General features: G+C 33.7%; 1 protein-coding gene across 2 annotated transcripts in view; it reads right to left on the bottom strand.

Moving 5' to 3' along the window:
• Nucleotides 1-750: 750 nt before the first annotated feature.
• LOC143058633 (uncharacterized) overlaps nt 751-20,219 on the bottom strand; it is a 43,915-nt gene continuing 24,446 nt past the window's right edge. For both annotated transcript variants that reach the window (XM_076232105.1, XM_076232107.1), the window contains exons 7-8: nt 9,835-9,933; nt 751-4,515 (exon numbers count right to left, since the gene is read on the bottom strand). In XM_076232105.1, the coding sequence (XP_076088220.1) occupies nt 4,343-4,515; nt 9,835-9,933 (272 nt within the window). In that variant the 3' untranslated portion in view covers nt 751-4,342. The remainder of the gene's footprint in view (nt 4,516-9,834; nt 9,934-20,219) is intronic.

Genomic DNA, 20,219 nt, shown 5'->3' with positions numbered 1-20,219 from the left:
GTTGGCGATATTGGGCTGTTGTCTGCTCCCTCGTCCTTTTTTCTTTCTTTGATACATTCCCCGTCTCAATTCTAAATTTTATCTTATTATTACCAATGTTATTTCAACTGATCTGGCGTAGCTTGTGTTTTAGTTTGCATAAGGACAGTCTATTTGAAATTGTGTGTGATGAAGATGAGTGCCGTTATAATTATAACTGAGTTCGAATCAGGTGTCAGTGACATCAAAGGAATTTACCAAAGAATGACTGGACACTTCATTGATGAGTTTATCCTAAAACACCTATCTATAGATGGACTGGTTTATTATGAGCGAATCGGTTCAACTCCGCTCAGTCAAGTGAAATAAATGAGACAATCTCTTATGTATGAAACATTATATAATTAATCGAATATTTAAATACTTTTTTTATTAGTTTACACTTGATCGGATGTATTTTTTACATAGATTAACTTTTTTTTGTTTGCACGTCAATTCCATTTGGTTTAAGCTTTTCCTAGGAAAGAAACAGCATATTGCACAGGGTATACAGCATGTCACTAACAATACATTCCGGTAATCCCTAATTTTTAATTGTTCATACAATAATTGTTGATTAATAATATTATAATTGTAGCCTTTAGTTGAGGTCAATATGATGCTCTTTTGACTTTTGTCCTCGTTCGATATTCTTCTGTAAAGTCGACATAATCGCGTATCGACCTCATACAAAGGCTGTAATTAACTTATATTCACAACAACAAAAAAACATTAGATGTTAATATTATATTTGGAATACCTTACATGTACATATAAATAGTGTTTTCCAATGCAAAGTCAATGACACAGGGTTATGAATGCATGCGCATTGTCGTTTTTTTTCTTTGTGTTGATGTTGACTTTTTTCTGAATTTAATATTTCAACTTATAAAAGTTAGACTGCCAACGTAGATAATATATCTAGCATAAAAGGAGCAGTTAAATATCTTAAATAAATACTTAAAATTGGTGAGTAATTTAATTATACAATTGTTGACTTTTGATATCAATTAATACACTGATTTATCAATCCAAGATATATGATGTTCATTCTCAGCCGTTGACCTTGTTGAATATGAAAGCATGTCTATATTTGTATATGTATTATCATTCAGATAACATTTCCATACAAAACTCTTAATTTTGTCATATTGCATAGCCAGAAAGCAAGTGTGATCAATAATTAAATACCATTTTACCATAAACAGTAAGGTATAAATTGTAAAAATCAAACTAACTGAGGAAATGTTGCTACTTGCAAGAAAAAAAATATTCTTTGCAGTGTTGCTTAGGGCTTAAATATACGAAAATGAAAAAGAAATTTTTAATTGTTTAAGATCTCACTTAGACCTAGAAAGGAAATAAAACATATCAGAGGCTTAGTAATATAACATGTAGTAAACTCCACACAGACAAAAATATATACACTTTTCTTTTTATTATCATGAACTTTTTTGCAAACCTCTCCACAAAATATTTATTAACGATTCTTATAATGTAGCAGTTATCCTATAGAGGTTAATCTTACGATTTCTATTTCAGAAGTTCCTCCAAAACATACACAATTTTAGAGTATTCTTATGTGTGGATAATATTTAATGTGGTGTAACTAAATTATATTATAATATAACATCTCAATTCCATGCAATTAACAATCTCAATGCAATCAACATTAATTTTCGTATATGCATCTGCATAAGACAGAAGATACTGAAAGTATCTCTGTTTAAAAAAAATATGAAAAGGGGACTGACTGTCGTATTGTTCACACTGCGAAATATCAGTATTTATCTAAAACAATTGTCTTACTGTCAAAAAATTAGAAGATGAAGTATAATTGCAAATGAGATCATTTTCGAAAATATCAAATGATGTAAAGTTAAATGTCTTCTTCTACAGGGCATGTGCAATGCGGATTTCCACATTGCCCGCACAATGCCAGCATTAATCGTTATATTGCAGCAACAGTTTAACCTCATCTTACTGCTCTTTCTCTTATAAAATGCACACCATTCACTACATTTTACTAAAATGCACCAGCCTACTTCAATTGCAATATATTCACTATATCGGTATGTCCATTTGCAACAGCCGCTTGCAATGGCGTTTTTCCATTATTGTCACACTGCGAGACATTAGCCTGGTTCTGCATCAATATTTCCACTATATCTTTGTGGCCGTTTGCACAGGCCGCATACAATGGTGATTCTCCATCATTATTACAATGAGAGATATCAGCTTTGTATTTCAGTAACATATCTACTATACTTGCATGACCTCTTTTGCAAACAATATACAAAAGAGACCATTTTACATTACTGTCACAAAGATTTACATCAACATTTTTCTTTAGTAACAGTTCCACTAATTTTGTATCTCCTTGTTCACATGCTATCCGCAATGCCAAAAATATTTCAAATGCATCAAAATCATTACTCACATCATTATTCAGAAGTAACAGTTCCATGATATCAGTGTGTCCTCCATTATGGGCTGCATGCAATGCAGATTTGTTAAATATGCCTCGTTGAGATACAGCAGCCTTGTTCTCAAGAAGCAATTTTACTATATCTTTGTGGCCTTCTTCACAGGCAGTGTACAATGGTGTTTCTCCTAACCTGTTAAACAAAGAGACATCAGCATTGTTCTTCAGTAATAATTTCACAATGTCTGAGTGACCGCTTTTACAGGCAACATATAATGGAGACTCTCTTGCTTGTCCTTGTTGACAATTGCAGAAATAATCTCTACCTCGGCGATTTTTATTGGGTGACGATCTAAAACGGTTACTTCGACCTTGACTAGAACAGAAACGTGAATGTTCTGTGAATTTAGTAGATGTATGCCCATTTACGCATTCAATGAGGAACAAACCATGAAATTGAGCAATGTTTTTCAGTAACATATCTAATATATCTGTATAACCTTTTTCACAAGCTACATACAGTGGGCACGATCCGTACGTTTGACAATCAGACACATCAATATTTTTCTGTAATAACAGTTGAACTACTTCTGTTTTCCCTCCTTCTGATGCCTTATATAAAAGTGACCTTCCGTTTTGGTCTCTGATGTTCACATCACATTTAACAGTCTCAATCAGAAAATGAACAATATCATAGTAGCCATTTGAAACTGATTGCATCAAAGGTGTTGTTAAACTATAATACCAATCCTGAAAATACTCATCCGTTTTCATCTTATGACCTTTCGGGTCAAAATCTTTTAATACTTGTTTTGCTTCGTCCTTCCCTAAGAATGTTTGAATTAATTTTTCTCTAAACGCATTATGTATCAATTGTTTATTATGAAAAGTACTTATAATGATGGATTCTTTTAAGTCATTTAACAATCTTTCAAAATACTGATCTTCTTCGTCTTCTGATAGCATTATAACATCATCATTCACTGGTGAACCAGTGACAGATTCAAAGATGAAGTGATCACGAATAAATACAGAAGGAGCATATTTTATAAAACATTCTGTAAGCTTCTTGCCACAGATTACAGCAGCCAGTTCATGAATAATGTCATGTATCATTCGATACTCTGTGCCTCTTTGCCTCAAATAGGTACCAACTAATGTATCAAAAGCCAATTTTAAAGTTTTTCGTGACATTTCTCTGGATAATTTTATATCAAATTCTTTCACAATTTCTTCAAGTTTGTTTCTTTTTTCAGTCTCTAAAATGGATTGTAACTTAAGCCAATCTGTATCGAATCCATCTTCATACAATACACATAAAACAAGGGCACAAAACTGCATATCACTTTCAAAAATAATATGCTTTATATTCTTTCTAATGCTTTCAACGGGAGCAGTAAAAAGATTTAAGACTTCTTCAGAATTTTTGTCTTTTGACAATTTGCAAAGCAATGGAAAGAAATTAATGTTCTCCTCGACTTTAATTACTTTATCAATCATGTGATCTAGATGGTACATTTTTGCCATTTTTATTTTCTCCCCTTGCAGCAGACACAACTCTGGTGATAATACATTACATTCATTTCTAGTAAGAAAGTTGTCTAGTTGGAACTGTGATTCTTTATATATATGCAATCTACAGGAAATCAGTAATTTTGAGCGTGATATGTTTGAATCATTATCAGTATGTTGATTCTGTTCTTCAGTGTTTACAGTTTTAAATATTTTTTCCATTTTTTCAGAATAATCTCTCCACGTCTGCAATGTCTGCATGTTGATAGTTTCCTTTCCACATATGTCATCAACGACAAAGACTTGTTTAGTCTTTTCATCTTTATAATTTATAATATCTGATGGTCCTATTAAAACAGGAACAATCTCATATCCAAATTGTTTACGTTATAAGTGCAGGGCAACATGATGAATATTGGAAGATTTACCACACCCGGAGCTGCCAGTGACTATGATGCAATCATTAGAAGCTACAGATGATAGTATGTAATTCGCTGCTCGGGTTTTAAAGAAAGTAGCTTCATCATCCTCCCACTCCATAATTAGTTGATTGTGTTGATCTACAAAGATAGTGAATTCAGTAAAGGTTAGTGAATAATAACTAATAATTGTTCGGGCTATATAATATACAGTATTGTACAAAAGAGAATAGAACAATTGGTTTTAATGAATAGTTTATTCGCAAATTTAGATTTAACGAAAAGAAAGTTATATGAGATAATACAGAGTATTATATGTATAGTGTGTTGCAGTTTTATGATTGAGAAAGTTAAACCACCATAATACAGCTGATATCCTGTGCCCACATAAATTCAATGACAAACCACTTAAGTTATTTTAGGAATAAAATGCGTAATTGTAAATCATTATAATTTTCAATTAAAGAACCTTAGTGAGCATGCTCACATACCCCACGTCCCCACATTGTCATTGGAGAAATTATATAAGTGTAAGAAAAAAAAATTGTATAAGAAAAATTAATTTCCTGCCAATATGCAAATCTAAATAGTATGTTCTTATTATCTACAAAATTTCATGAAATTCTGTTGTGTGGTTTCAGAGGAGTTGAGATGACAAACTGTTGCAGAAGTACATTGAAGCAAATAAGATCAAAGGGACGTAACTCCTAGAAAAAAAATTGAATCGCAATTTCCCGTCGATATGCATAACTACATAGTATGTCCTTATTATCTGAAAAGGTTTCGTAAAATTCTGTTGTGTCGTTTGAGAGGAGTTGCGATGACAAACTGTTGCAGTAGTACATTAAAGTAAATAAGTTCAAAGGGGTGTAACTCCTAGAAAAAAAATTGAATCGCAATTTCCCGTCGATATGCACAACTACATAGTATGTCCTTATTATCTGAAAAGGTTTCGTGAAATTCTGTTGTGTGGTTTGAGAGGAGTTGCGATGACAAACTGTTGCAGTAGTACATTAAAGTAAATAAGTTCAAAGGGGCGTAACTCCTAGAAAAAAAATTGAATCGCACTTTCCCGTCGATATGCACAACTACATTGATTACATAGTATGTCCTTATTATCTGAAAAGGTTTCGTGAAATTCTGTTGTGTGGTTTGAGAGGAGTTGCGATGACAAACTGTTGCAGTAGTACATTAAAGTAAATAAGTTCAAAGGGGCGTAACTCCTAAAAAAAATTGAATCGCAATTTCCCGTCGATATGCACAACTACATAGTATGTCCTTATTATCTGAAAAGGTTTCGTGAAATTCTGTTGTGTGGTTTGAGAGGAGTTTCGATGACAAACTGTTGCAGTAGTACATTAAAGTAAATAAGTTCAAAGGGGTGTAACTCCTAGAAAAAAAATTGAATCGCAATTTCCCGTCGATATGCACAACTACATAGTATGTCCTTATTATCTGAAAAGGTTTCGTGCAATTCTGTTATGTGGTTTGAGAGGAGTTGCGATGACAAGAAACAGGACTGACGGACGGAATGACGGACGGACTGACGGACGGGTCAAAAACATTATACCCTCCGCAACTCGTTGCGTGGGGTATAACTAGTACCAAGTGGAAATGTAATGATTTTACCATAACCTTCACAGCACCTTTCAGAATCTTTCTATTTCACAAAGGTATCTATTAGTTCAAGATAGCATTTGATATGATCATCAACATATAGTTTTCTTGTAAGTATCTGATTTTAAAGATTGTTTACCTTCTTGTAATGTAAAATTATGGCATTCTTGAATAGGATTCTGCCCATTACATTCAAATTAAAATTATTCTTATATACAGAATACATCTCCTAGTAATGTTAAAAAAAATCATACGTGGTATTTTAAAGGAACTTTAGAAAGGCCCGATCAGAGTTCTATTCTAGAAGAAGGGTGAAAGATACCTCAGGAATAGATTACCTTAACTGTTTTTGGCAAAACTTTTAGGAATTTTGGTTTTCAATGCTCTTCAACTTCGTACTTTATTTGGCATTTTGATTAGCATTGATTTGAATCTAGACTTTACTGATATACACTTTCATTAAAATTCTAAAATAATCTATCAAGAAATGTGAGAGTGCATCAAATGAAATTCCTTTTTAAAACACAATCTTAAAGTGAATAGCTCTCATTTTTAGCTCTTCTCACCACTTGACGTCCGTCGTCCGGGGTCGCCCGTCATCTTCCGTCGTCGTCATCGTCATTTACTTTTTACATTTTGAACTTCTTCTAGAGAACCACTGAATGGAATAAAACAAAACATGGCATGAATGTTCCTTATGAGGTGCTGACCAAGTGTTGTTACTTTGTAGCCGATTCATCATCCAAGATGGCTGCCAGCAGGGGACTTAGTTAAGCATAGGACCCTATGGGAAATGCATACAAATGACTTCTTTTAAGAGAACCACTGAATGGAATGAAACCAAACATTGCATGAATGTTCCTTATGAGGTGCTAACCAAGTGTTGTTACTTTGTAGCCGATCCATCATCCAAGATCGCCGCCAGGAGGGGACTTAGTTTAACATAGGACCCTATGGGAAATGCATACAAATGACTTCTTTTAGAGAACCACTGAATGGAATGAAACCAAACATGGCATAAATGTTCATTATGAGGTGCTGACCAAGTGTTGTTACTTTGTAGCCAATCCATCATCCAAGATGGCTGCCAGCGGCGGACTTAGTTTAACATAGGACCCCATTGAGTAATGCATACAAATGACATTTTTAGAGAACCACTGAATGGAATGAAACTAAACATGGCATGCATGTTCCTTATGAGGTGCTGACCAAGTTTTGTTACTTTGTAGCCAAACCATCATCCAAGATGGCCGCCAGTGGGGGACTTAGTTTAACATTGGACCCTATGGGAAATGCATACAAATGACTTCTTTTAGAGAACCACTGAATGGAATGAAACCAAACATGGCATGAATGTTCCTTATGAGGTGCTAACCAAGTGTTGTTACTTTGTAGCCAAACCATCATCCAAGATGGCCGCCAGTGGGGGACTTAGTTTAACATTGGACCCTATGGAAAATGCATACAAATGACTTCTTTTAGAGAACCACTGAATGGAATGAAACCAAACATGGCATGAATGTTCATTATGAGGTGCTGACCAAGTGTTGTTACTTTGTAGCCGATCCATCATCCAAGATGGCTGTCAGCAGGGGACTAAGTTTAACATAGGACCCTATGGGAAATACATACAAATGTCTCCTTTAAGAGAACCACTGAATGGAATGAAACCAAACATGGCATGAATGTTCCTTATGAGGTGCTGATCAAGTGTTGTTACTTTTAGCCCATCCATCATCCAAGATGGCTGTCAGCAGGGGACTTAGTTTAACATAGGATTCTATGGGAAATATATACAAATGTCTCCTTTAAGAGAACCACTGAATGGAATGAAACCAAACATGGCATTAATGTTCCTTATGAGGTGCTGACCAAGTGTTGTTACTTTGTAGCCGATCTATTATCCAAGATGGCCGCCAGTGGGGGACTTATTTTAACATTGGACCCTATGGGAAATGCATACAAATGACATCTTTTAGAGAACAACTGAATGGAATGAAACCAAACATCGCAGGAATGTTCCTTATGAGGTGCTGACCAAGTGTTGTTACTCTGTAGCCGATCCATTATCTAAGATGGCCGCCAGGGGGGATTAGTTAAACATAGGACCCAAAGGGAAATGCATTCAAATGACTTCTTTTAGAGAACAACTGAATGGAATGAAACCAAACATGGAATAAATGTTCCTTATGAGGTGCTGATCATGTGTTGTTAATTGTAGCCGATCCATTATCCAAGATTGCTGCCAGCGGGGGACTTAGTTTAACATAGGACCCTATGGGAAATATATACAAATGTCTTCTTTTAGAGAACAACTTAATGGAATGAAACCAAACATGGCATGCATGTTCCTTATGAGATGCTGACCAAGTGTTGTTACTTTGCAGCTGATCCAACATCCAAGATGGACGCCAGCACGGGGACTTTTGAATGAAATCAAACATAGCCTGAATGTTCCTTTCCTTATTTTAGCCAAATTCTATATTTTTTTATATGATTTCAAAAACCCAAGGTGAATCATGTGAGCGATACAGGCTCTTGAGAGCCTCTAGTTTAATATACATTTGTAGTTGATTTCAACTCATTACAAATTTATCCAATGCATTGGTGATTAACACTATGGCAATAAAGTTGATAAATTTAGGAATAATGTACTTTTTAACTCGTACTGCGTATATTTGATGACACAATGCAGTACATAGAAATCAAAGTTACCAGACTTGTAAGTTAAAACACCATGCGCAGGTTTTGTCTAATAAGACTCAGCATAGACGCTTAGATCAAAACAGTTAGAAAGCCGAAAAAAATGAAATGCAATGATTACTCAAAGAAACCAAGTGGTATAATCCCTTTTTACTCTATATTGGGAATGTGTTAAAGAAAGTATGGCTAGAAAATGTTGAGGTGGACTGTAAGGGAGGGACGAAAGATACCAAAGGGAAAGTCAAACTCATAATTCTAAAACAAACTGACAACGCCATGGCTAAAAATGAAAAAGACAAAAAGACAAACAATATTACACATGACACAACATAGAAAACTAAAGAATAAACAACATGAACCCCACCAAAAAATAGGGGTGATCTCAGGTGCTCTGGAAAGGTAAGTAGATCCTGCTCCACATGTGGCACCCGTCGTGTTGCTTATGTGATAACAAATCCAGTAAATAGTCTAATTCGGTAGGTCACATTCATGAAAGGGAAGGAGATTGTAGTAACGACGTAAGGAACATATCCGAGAAAATTTCTAAAACGGTTATTCCATAACGGTCAACCAACTCGTGATGGCATCCCTAAAATTTACGAAGGGATGATTTCAACTTCACCATTTGGAACTCTTGGTTTAATAGCTTCCTTGTGAGCAGCAACCCTCTATCAAGAAAATCATGATAGGAAATGCAAGCACGGGAATATCGTATCAATTGGGAGATATATACTCGGTATGCAGGTGCTGCTGGAATGTTGCTACTTAGGAATGGGAAGTTCACAATTGGAAAGCTGAAATCAACTGTTTTGTCGCAAAGTTTTGTTTTCAATCGACCCTCATTGTCAATTTCTAGATGTAAGTCAAGATATGAAGCCGACTTGACTGTATCTGTAGTATTCTTTATCTCTAATTCAATGTAAATGTATGACAAAAAATATGCATAGTGAGAAAAACTTATAAATGGACGATTGATCTAAGTAATCCAAAATATACATCACTGTATAGTCAATAGTGAGGATTGTATCTTGCACATATCAGGTGTTTCAAATTAAATTATGATCATGATGATAGTTGAGTAGTGATAAGTGTAATTATCATGAAACCCTTTCAATAGATTTACTACAACATATTTTATACCTCTAATATTCTTTGGAATATGGTCTTCATGTCTTTTTACTTCAGCCTTTAAGATCTCCATTTCTATGGAAACACTAGTGGCCAGTGAACTGAACTTATCTGCAACAAAACAAAGTAAAGCCTATCTATTTTACTATAAATATTTGCTTTCAGTCCTGATGTATTACAAGCCAAAGTATTTGATTAAACATACTTTTTTTCACTTAAATTACTATAACGATCTCATTGATTTAGAAGTTTTATTTACTACATGAATTGCCAATACTATTATTGTGGAAAAAATCCACTTTTTGACAAGAATAACTGTTTTATACAATGTCCATTGAATAGTTACTATAGCTATTGCTTTCTGTTATGGTCATTAAAGAAATTTTACATGTTTATACTTCTCCCCTAAAAAAATGAACCTTAATCTTTTATTGTTTCTGTAATGAAAACTAGAGGCTCTCAAGAGCCTGTATCGCTCACCTGATTCTACTTGGGTTTTTGAAATCATATAAAAAAATATAAAATTTGGCTAAAAGTGACAACACAACCTCATTTATAAGGAAAGGAACATGTTTAATTTCATTCAAAAGTCCCCCACTGGTGGCCATCTTGGATGACGGATCGTCTACAAAGTAACAACACTTGGTCAGCACCTCATAAGGAACATTCATGCCATGTTTGATTTTATTCCATTAAGTGGTTCTCTAAAAGAAGTCATTTGTATGCATTTCCCATAGGGTCCTATGTTAAACTAAGTCCCCTGCTGGCGGCCATCTTGGATGATGGATCGGCTACAAAGTAACAACACTTGGTCAGCACCTCATAAGGAACATTCATGCAATGTTTGGTTTTATTCCATTCAGTGGTTCTCTAAAAGAAGTCATTTGTATGCATTTCCCATAGGGTCCTATGTTAAACTTTGTCCCCCGCTGGCGGCAATCTTGGATAATGGATCGGCTACAAAGTAACAACACTTGGTCAGCACCACATTAGGAACATTCATGCCATGTTTGATTTCATTCCATTCAGTGGTTCTCTAAAAGAAGTCATTTGTATGCATTTCCCATAGGGTCCTATGTTAAACTAAGTCCCACGCTGGCGGCCATCTTGGATAATAGATCAGCTACAAAGTAACAACACTTGGTCAGCACCACATAAGGAACATTCATGCCATGTTTGGTTTCATTCCATTCAGTGGTTCACTAGAAGAAGTTATTTGTATGCATTTCCAATAGGGTCCTATGTTAAACTAAGTCCCCCGCTGGCGGCCTTCTTGGATAATGGATCAGCTACAAAGTAACAACACTTGGTCAGCACTCCATAAGGAACATTCATGCTATGTTTGGTTTCATTCCATTTAGTGGTTCTCTAGAAGAAGTCATTTGTATGCATTTCCCATAGGGTCCTATCTTAAACTAAGTCCCCCGCTGGCGGCCATCTTGGATGATGGATCGGCTACAAAGTAACAACACTTGGTCAGCATCCCATAAGGAACATTCATGCTATGTTTGGTTTTATTCCATTCAGTGGTTCTCTAAAAGAAGTCATTTGTATGCATTTCACATAGGGTCCTATGTTAAACTAAGTCCCCGGCTGGCGGCCATCTTGGATGATAGTTAACAACAAAGTAACAACACTTGGTCAGCACCTCATAAGGAACATTCATGCCATGTTTGGTTTCATTCCATTCAGTGGTTCTCTAAAAGAAGTCATTTGTATGCATTTCCCATAGGGTCCTACGTTAAACTAAGTCCCCCGCTGGCGGCCATCTTGGATGATGGATCGGCTACAAAGTAACAACACTTGGTCAGCACCCCATAAGGAACATTCATGCTATGTTTGGTTTTATTCCATTCAGTGGTTCTCTAAAAGAAGTCATTTGTATGCATTTCCCATAGGGTCCTATGTTAAACTAAGTCCCCTGCTGGCGGCCATCTTTGATGATGGATCGGCTACAAAGTAACAACACTTGGTCAGCACCACATAAGGAACATTCATGCCATGTTTGGTTTCATTCCATTCAGTGGTTCACTAGAAGAAGTCATTTGTATGCATTTCCAATAGGGTCCTATGTTAAACTAAGTCCCCGCTAGTGGCCATCTTGGATAATGGATCGGCTACAAAGTAACAACACTTGGTCAGCACTCCATAAGGAACATTCATGCTATGTTTGGTTTCATTCCATTTAGTGGTTCTCTAGAAGAAGTCATTTGTATGCATTTCCCATAGGGTCCTATGTTAAACTAAGTCCCCCGCAGGCGGCATCTTGGATGATGGATCGGCTACAAAGTAACAGCACTTAGTCAGCACCCCATAAGGACCATTCATGCTATGTTTGGTATTATTCCATTCAGTGGTTCTCTAAAAGAAGTCATTTGTATGCATTTCCCATAGGGTCCTATGTTAAACTAAGTCCCCTGCTGGCGGCCATCTTTGATGATGGATCGGCTACAAAGTAACAACACTTGGTCAGCACCACATAAGGAACATTCATGCCATGTTTGGTTTCATTCCATTCAGTGGTTCACTAGAAGAAGTCATTTGTATGCATTTCCAATAGGGTCCTATGTTAAACTAAGTCCCCGCTAGTGGCCATCTTGGATAATGGATCGGCTACAAAGTAACAACACTTGGTCAGCACTCCATATGGAACATTCATGCTATGTTTGGTTTCATTCCATTTAGTGGTTCTCTAGAAGAAGTCATTTGTATGCATTTCCCATAGGGTCCTATGTTAAACTAAGTCCCCCGCTGGCGGCCATCTTGGATGATGGATCGGCTACAAAGTAACAACACTTGGTCAGCACCCCATAAGGATAATTCATGCTATGTTTGGTTTTATTCCATTCAGTGGTTCTCTAAAAGAAGTCATTTGTATGCATTTCCCATAGGGTCCTATGTTAAACTAAGTCCCCGGCTGGCAGCCATCTTGGATGATGGATCGGCAACAAAGTAACAACACTTGGTCAGCACCTCATAAGGAACATTCATGCCATGTTTGGTTTCATTCCATTCAATGGTTCTCTAAAAGAAGTCATTTGCATGCATTTCCCATAGCGTCCTATGTTAAACTAAGTTCCCCGCTGGCGGCCATCTTGGCTGATGGATCGGCTACAAAGTAACAACACTTGGTCAGCACCTCATAAGGAACATTCATGCCATGTTTGGTTCCATTCCATTCAGTGGTTCTCTAGAAGAAGTTCAAAATGTAAATTGTTAACGACGACGACGACGGACGACGCCGGACGACGACGACGGACGACAGACGCCAAGTGGTGAGAAAAGCTGGATGGCCAGGTCATTGGACACATTTTGTAGACTAGATATCCCAGGGATGATTGTGGCCAAGTTTGGTAAAATTTGACCCAGCAGTTTCAGAGAAGAAGATTTTTGTTAAAGTTTACGGAAGACGGACGACGGACGCCAAGTGATGAGAAAAGCTCACTTGACCTTTCAGGTCAGGTGAGCTAAAAGCGTTACCTGATGATAGCGTTTCTTTGTTTACATTGAATATGACGTCATAACTTAAATAACGTCACAACTAAAGTCTCTAACAACAGACACCAAATCGGAAACGTTACGGTATTTCCGTTTCTCTTTAACATGTTTGATTTTTTTTTTAAATCATACAGGGTGACTACTTCCCCATACACAGGTAATGCCTGCCTCATATTATCATATCAATTGTAAAATCTTTTTTATTTCATCCTCTCATATTTGTACAGTACAATTTCTGTCAAATCATTTTGAAAGGTTAAGGACAGCCATTTTTTATTATTTTACAAGATGTCAGCATTTTTTGCATATGCTGTCTTCCAAATAATGAAATTCTGTATGGAACCATTGAAAATTTTAAGAACAGATAATTAGATTGAGAATGGAAATGGAAATGGTAATCTATCAACAACCCGATCAAGGAGCAGACAACAGCCAAAGACCACCAATGGGTATTCAATGTAGTTAAGACTCCTGGACCCTGAGGCGTGATTCAGCTGGCCCCTCAACAAAAATGTATACCAGTTCAGTGATAGAATATGTCATACAACACAATGAAATATACACAAGAACCTTAAGTTAAAATTCATAATAGACTAAAAAAATCAGAGGTTCCTGACAAGGGCAGGCGCAAATTTGTGTCAGGGTTATTTTTTTAATTCTCAACCCTCCCCCTCTACCTCTAGCCAATGTAGAAAAACAATAACCACAGGAATAAGCACAGTAAAACTCAGTTCAAAAGAAGGTTGAGTCCCATATCAGAATAGGTAACAAAAGAAAGTAAACGAAATGACAATGTTATATTGATTAACAAAGGACTACTAAAATATCCTGACATGCCAGCTCCAGACCCCAATTGAGTGGATTGAAAGATTAAATGTTCATCACCTGAATAATATCAAGTGCAATCCCTGCCAGTAGAGGTTTATATTAGTATTAAAAGTATAACGACATAAAATATATGAGAACAAAACCTGTATCATGTTTACAACTGGTTTTAGAATAAATGTGTTTATTTCCGATGCAAAGACAATTTAAGTCAATCAACATTAAAGCCAAAAATACCTCTTTCCTAATTATTCTGTTTAAAGATTTTGTTAGCTTTTGAGGTAATGCTGACAATTTTGTACTTTGTAAAAAATATTACCAGAGACTATTATTCAATTATAAACATGATAAAATGTTCTTTAAATACTTAAGTATTTGTAATAAACAGCGCCTTTTTTCTGAAATTTGAGATAACATTTAAAAATGAGTGATAACCAAAAGATTTGTCAAGCCCCATAAAACAGAATAATATATTACATTTTGCGATGAATAAGATTTTGACAACATCAAATGACTGCAATTATGATTCTTGCTAATTTCAGTCAATCATAAAAGTTGCTCAAAGAACCACCGTGTAAAATGCCTTTAAACCCTTTTAACTGTTTGGCTTTAAAACAAATTGTTTATCGTCAATTAAATAAATAATTAAACAGTTAGTAAATTGGTTAAGGAAAAATTGAATTGAAAATAATTATCTTATACAAACTAAATATTTGTTTTTTCTTGGTTACCTCTACTGTATCGTACATCGACGGAAAAAAGTAAAAACTTTTATATTCTTCACATTAAATATTTGCTTGCATATTCTAAAAGGAGGGAACCCAAACACACTTATTTATAATTTTATATTAGCTTTTTTGGGTTCGAGCGTCACTGATGAGTCTTTTGTAGGGAAACGCGCGTCTGGCGTATATATACAGTACTTGCAACCTTATGCGTTACTATTTCAGCGATCAGTCAGTGGTCATCGATCAGTCACCGATCAGTCAAGTTCGATCAGTCACCGATCAGTCAAGTTCGCGTCAAACTCACGTCAGCAATCCGTCAGACTTATAGTAAAAGTAATTGACTGATCGGACTGATCGCACGGATAGTACCGATCGACCTTGATGACGGATTGAACTTTAATACGTCACATGATAAACTAATACAAATTACGGAATCTTAGTTTCGTTTAATCTAATTAAAATGGCGACTCTTGAAAATCGAACGTTCAATTATACACTTTGTTTATTAATTATTTAGCAAAGTTTTATGAATTGAAATGAAAAGAAATGTACAGATAAAACCTAAATTAAAATATCATCGTTAAAGAATGGTCTTTTTCGTTTTATTTAGGTTATATATTTTCAAAACCGGCGAGTTCTAAAACGGTGTCTACATCGCGGTTTTATTTTCTTATTTTCCAAACATTCTCGGGAAAACAAAATGAAAGAATCAGTTATTGAAAAATGTAGTCTATTTTTTTTCAATATTTTCAATTTTTGTATCCTTATCCTGAGACTACTGTTATAGTAGTCTCAGCCTTATCATCATAAAATTCTTAAAAAAAACTTATCATAATCACGGACTTTCTATATTCTCGTCACAATCGAAGCATTTAAAATAACAAATTACAACTGTTACAATAACTGCTGTATTTTTTAACAAGAAAAAGAAATAATTTTAAACGATGCAAACAACATAACTTTATATTTTCTGATAGTCTTTTTGTAATAAAAAAGATAACTTCTCCTAAACAATAAAAAGTACATCATTACATCTCAATTCTAATTAGCAGACTTGTCTCAAGATGGTAAAATAACTGATTTTAAATATAATAGTATCATCTTTAACAAAAAGAAGAATAATTTTGGTTATTCTAAACAATGCGAATAAAATTTTAGTATGATTTCCCTGACATTCCTTTAATTTTATGAACAAAAAAACTATTTCAACTATAAAAATTACAAAATCCAATGGCGGTCAATAATTTTCAGTAAAATGAAACAATATTTGCATTTTAGGAAACGCGTACAAAAATTTTATATCTTTTTCCTAAAAGTAAGCATCTTTTATGAAGAACAGCCAATCTTGATGTACAAAAAGTACTGAAATCATATGACGGTTAATAATTTGTATCAAAATAAATCAATAACTACATTCTTATTCCACAAAAATAAAAGTTTATGTATTTTAATTCTCATTATATCTGAATTCTGATTAGAAGACTTGTCTCATGATGGTAAAAATAACTGATTTCAAATAAAATAGTATCATTTTTGATAAAAAGAAGAATAATTTTGATTATTTTAAACATGGCGAACAAAATTTTAGTAGGATTTTTCTGATATTCTTTCAATTTTATGAAAAAAAAACTATTCTAAACTATAAAAAGTACAAAATTCCAATGGCGGTCAATAATTTTCAGTAAAATGAAGAAATATTTGTATTTTAGGCAACGCGTACAAAAATTTTATATCCTTTTCCTGAAAGTTAGATTATTCTATGAAGAACAGCCAATCATGATGTACAAAAAGTACTGAAATCATATGACGGTTAATAATTTGCATCAAAATAAATCAATAACTGCATTCTTATTCCACAAAAATAAAAGTTTAAGTATTTCAATTCTCACTATATCTCTATTCTGATTAGAAGACTTGTCTCTAGATGGTAAAAATAACTGATTTCAAATAAAATAGTATCATTTTTAATAAAAAGAAGAATAATTTTGGTTATTTTTAACAATGCGAATAATATTTCAGTATGATTTCTCTGTCATTCTTTTAATTTATGAAAAAAAAACTATTCTAAACTATCAAAAGTACAAAAATCCAATGGCGGTCAATAATATTCAGTAAAATGAAGAAATATTTGCATTTTAGGCAAAGTGTACAAAAATTTAATATCTTTTTCCTTAAAGTAAAATTATTTTATGAAGAACAGTCAATCATTATGTACAAAAAGTACTGAAATCATATGACAGTTATAATAATATGCATCAAAATAAATCAATAACTACATTCTTATTCCACAAAAATAAAAGTGTAAGTATTTTAGTTCTCATTATATCTGAATTCTGATTAGAAGACTTGTCTCAAGATGGTAAAAATAACTGATTTCAAATAAAATAGTATCATTTATGATAAAAAGAAGAATAATTTTGATTATTTTAAACAATGGGAACAAAATTTTAGTGGGATTTTTCTGACATTCTTTTAATTTATGAGAAAAACCTATTCTTAAATACAAAAAGTACAAAAATCCAATGGCGGTCAATAATTTTCAGTAAAATGAAGAAATATTTGCATTTTAGGCAACGCGTACAAAAAATTTATATCTTTTTCCTGAAAGTAAGCATATTTTATGAAGAACAGCCAATCATGATGTACAAAAAGTACTGAAATCATATGACGGTTAATAATTTGCATCAAAATAAATCAATAACTGCATTCTTATTCCACAAAAATAAAAGTTTAAGTATTTCAATTCTCACTATATCTCTATTCTGATTAGAAGACTTGTCTCAAGATGGTAAAAATAACTGATTTCAAATAAAATAGTATCATTTTTGATAAAAAGAATAATTTTGATTATTTTAAACAATGGGAACAAAATTTTAGTGGGATTTTTCTGACATTCTTTTAATTTATGAGAAAAAACTATTCTTAAATATAAAAAGTACAAAAATCCAATGGCGGTCAATAATTTTCAGTAAAATGAAGAAATATTTGCATTTTAGGAAACGCATACAAAAATTCCCTGAAAGTTAGATTATTCTATGAAGAACAGCCAATCATGATGTACAAAAAGTACTGAAATCATATGATTAATTTTGATAATTCTAAACAATGGGAACAAACTTTTAATATCATTTCTTTGACATTCTTTTAATTTCATGAAAAAAACAACCTATTCGAAACTATTAAAAGTTCAAAAATCTAATGGCGGTCAACAATAACCATTTTCGTAGAAATAAGTTCATGTTAACTGAGTCATATAATACAATTATGTATTATATGTCTCTGATGTTTATAATATTTAATACGAAAATATTAATCAACACAAACAATTTAACGCTCTAAGCATCTTATTCTGTTAAACTATTTTTACTTTTTTATTGCAACTAATTTTATTACAAATTATAACGTGTAAATTAAGGTGTCTTCGTAGAGGTCCGCGTTCGATTGTAAACACTGTGGAGTTCGGTTTACATGAGAATTTTAAATATATACGTTTCCGTCCGATCCGTGCATAAATTTAATTTACTGATCGATCGGTTACAGTTGTCAGGGTAACTCTTACATAGGTTATTTGACTTATCTGATGGATCCTATGGGTCACCGATCACCGATCACTCATCGATCAGTCAAACATCCGTCACCGATCATTCACCGATCAGTCAAGTTCACGTCAAACAGTAACGCCTAAGGTTGCAAGTACTGTAGTTATCAAAAGTCCAGGATTATAATTTTATACGCCAGACGCGCGTTTCGTCTACATAAGACTCATCAGTGACGCTCTGGTTAAAATGGTTAAAAAGCCAAATAAATACAAAGTTGAAGAGCTTTGAGGATCCAAAATTCCAAAAAGTTGTGCCAAATACGGCTAAGGTAATCTACTATTGGGGTAAAAAATCCTTAGTTTTTTCGAAAATAAGTTTTGTAAACAGAAAATTTATAAAAATGACCATATAATTGATATTCATGTCAAAACCGAAGTGCTGACAGATGCCCTCGGGAACGAAACGTCCACCAGCAGTGGCATCGACAGTATATACTAGTCAACAAAAGAAACGATACAAGACTTGTTTTCAAATTAAAGATTAAGTTTTCCGTTCATTGGGCCAATATTAAAGGTAGTAATACTTAATCATTATAGAAATATAAATCCGTTTAAAAAAAAAAATTTTTTTTTGCTTTTGTGACGTTTTTTCGCATTTTTTATTTTTTTTACAAAATTAACATAAGACGACACTTTTAAAAACAGAAGTTCCAACTAATGATGCCAACCTCTTATTTGAAGGTAAAGACAGTGTTTGCCATCAATATGTTTTTAAAATCATACAGTTTCTTCGTTTATTTGTTAAGCAAAGTTCGGCCCCACAAGAAAACGTTAAAATGTATACATTATCAACTTATTTACCATAGACAGTATGTGTAAAGTGATATTCAAAAAGCGGTAACAATCTTAAAACTAATCCGAAAGGTTCCAAATTTACTGTGTGTTGTTTTCATGTCTAAAGCATTGATTTAAGACGAAAATATAAAACACTTTTTTGCATTTTTTGAGATTTCAAAAAAAACTTTTTTCCCAAAAATTTGAAAAAAACAATATTTCAACTCATTACTTGCAACATAAACATAACTTGATTAGCATATTGAATATTTTCAAACAAATTTGAAATTTTATTTTGTACTTAAAAATTATGTGTCGATTTTTATTCGACTTTCCGCAAAACTAATTTGCACCCTATGATCGTTTTCACGGAATTTAGATACCTTTCGACAATTTTTGATTTTCATTATCACATGTGCATACATTGCAAATGAAAGCTTTTTAAAAAAGTGTACCTTATTTTGTTTTATATTCAATACTTTTTGATGAGTTTTATTTCAAAGTCGTGTATCGTTTCTTTTGTTGACTAGTTTATAACATTCAGTCCTAGTATCTATGATGAGTTTATTCATAGTTACATGCAGTTGCATTTGTATTCATCAAAACCTTTTTGGGTCCTGAATGGGTCTTCAATTTCTTAATGATATGTTGTTTTTTTTAACGATTCCAACATCCTTCATGTTTATTTCATATGCAAAATGTGCATCTGGTGTATAATATGTAAGCCTTGTATCTTCGAAAATTTTATTTCCAACCCCTGTGTCAATAGTGGTGGTTTCCTTTCTGAGGGTAACACAAGCCTTTTAGTCAGCACATCAGTGTTGACATGAATTAACACTGATATTTATAATTATGAATTATACAAATGATGATACTGCATACCAAGTTTGGTTAAGCTTAGTTCTACTTTACACAGGTTATGAGCTGGACATGCATTGGACATGAACTTTTACCATTGGGTTCAATGGCCAAAC

Source organism: Mytilus galloprovincialis, chromosome 14, assembly GCF_965363235.1.
Source record: "Mytilus galloprovincialis chromosome 14, xbMytGall1.hap1.1, whole genome shotgun sequence".
Taxonomy (NCBI): Eukaryota; Metazoa; Mollusca; class Bivalvia; order Mytilida; family Mytilidae; genus Mytilus; species Mytilus galloprovincialis.
This window is presented reverse-complemented; position numbering and strand designations above follow the sequence as displayed.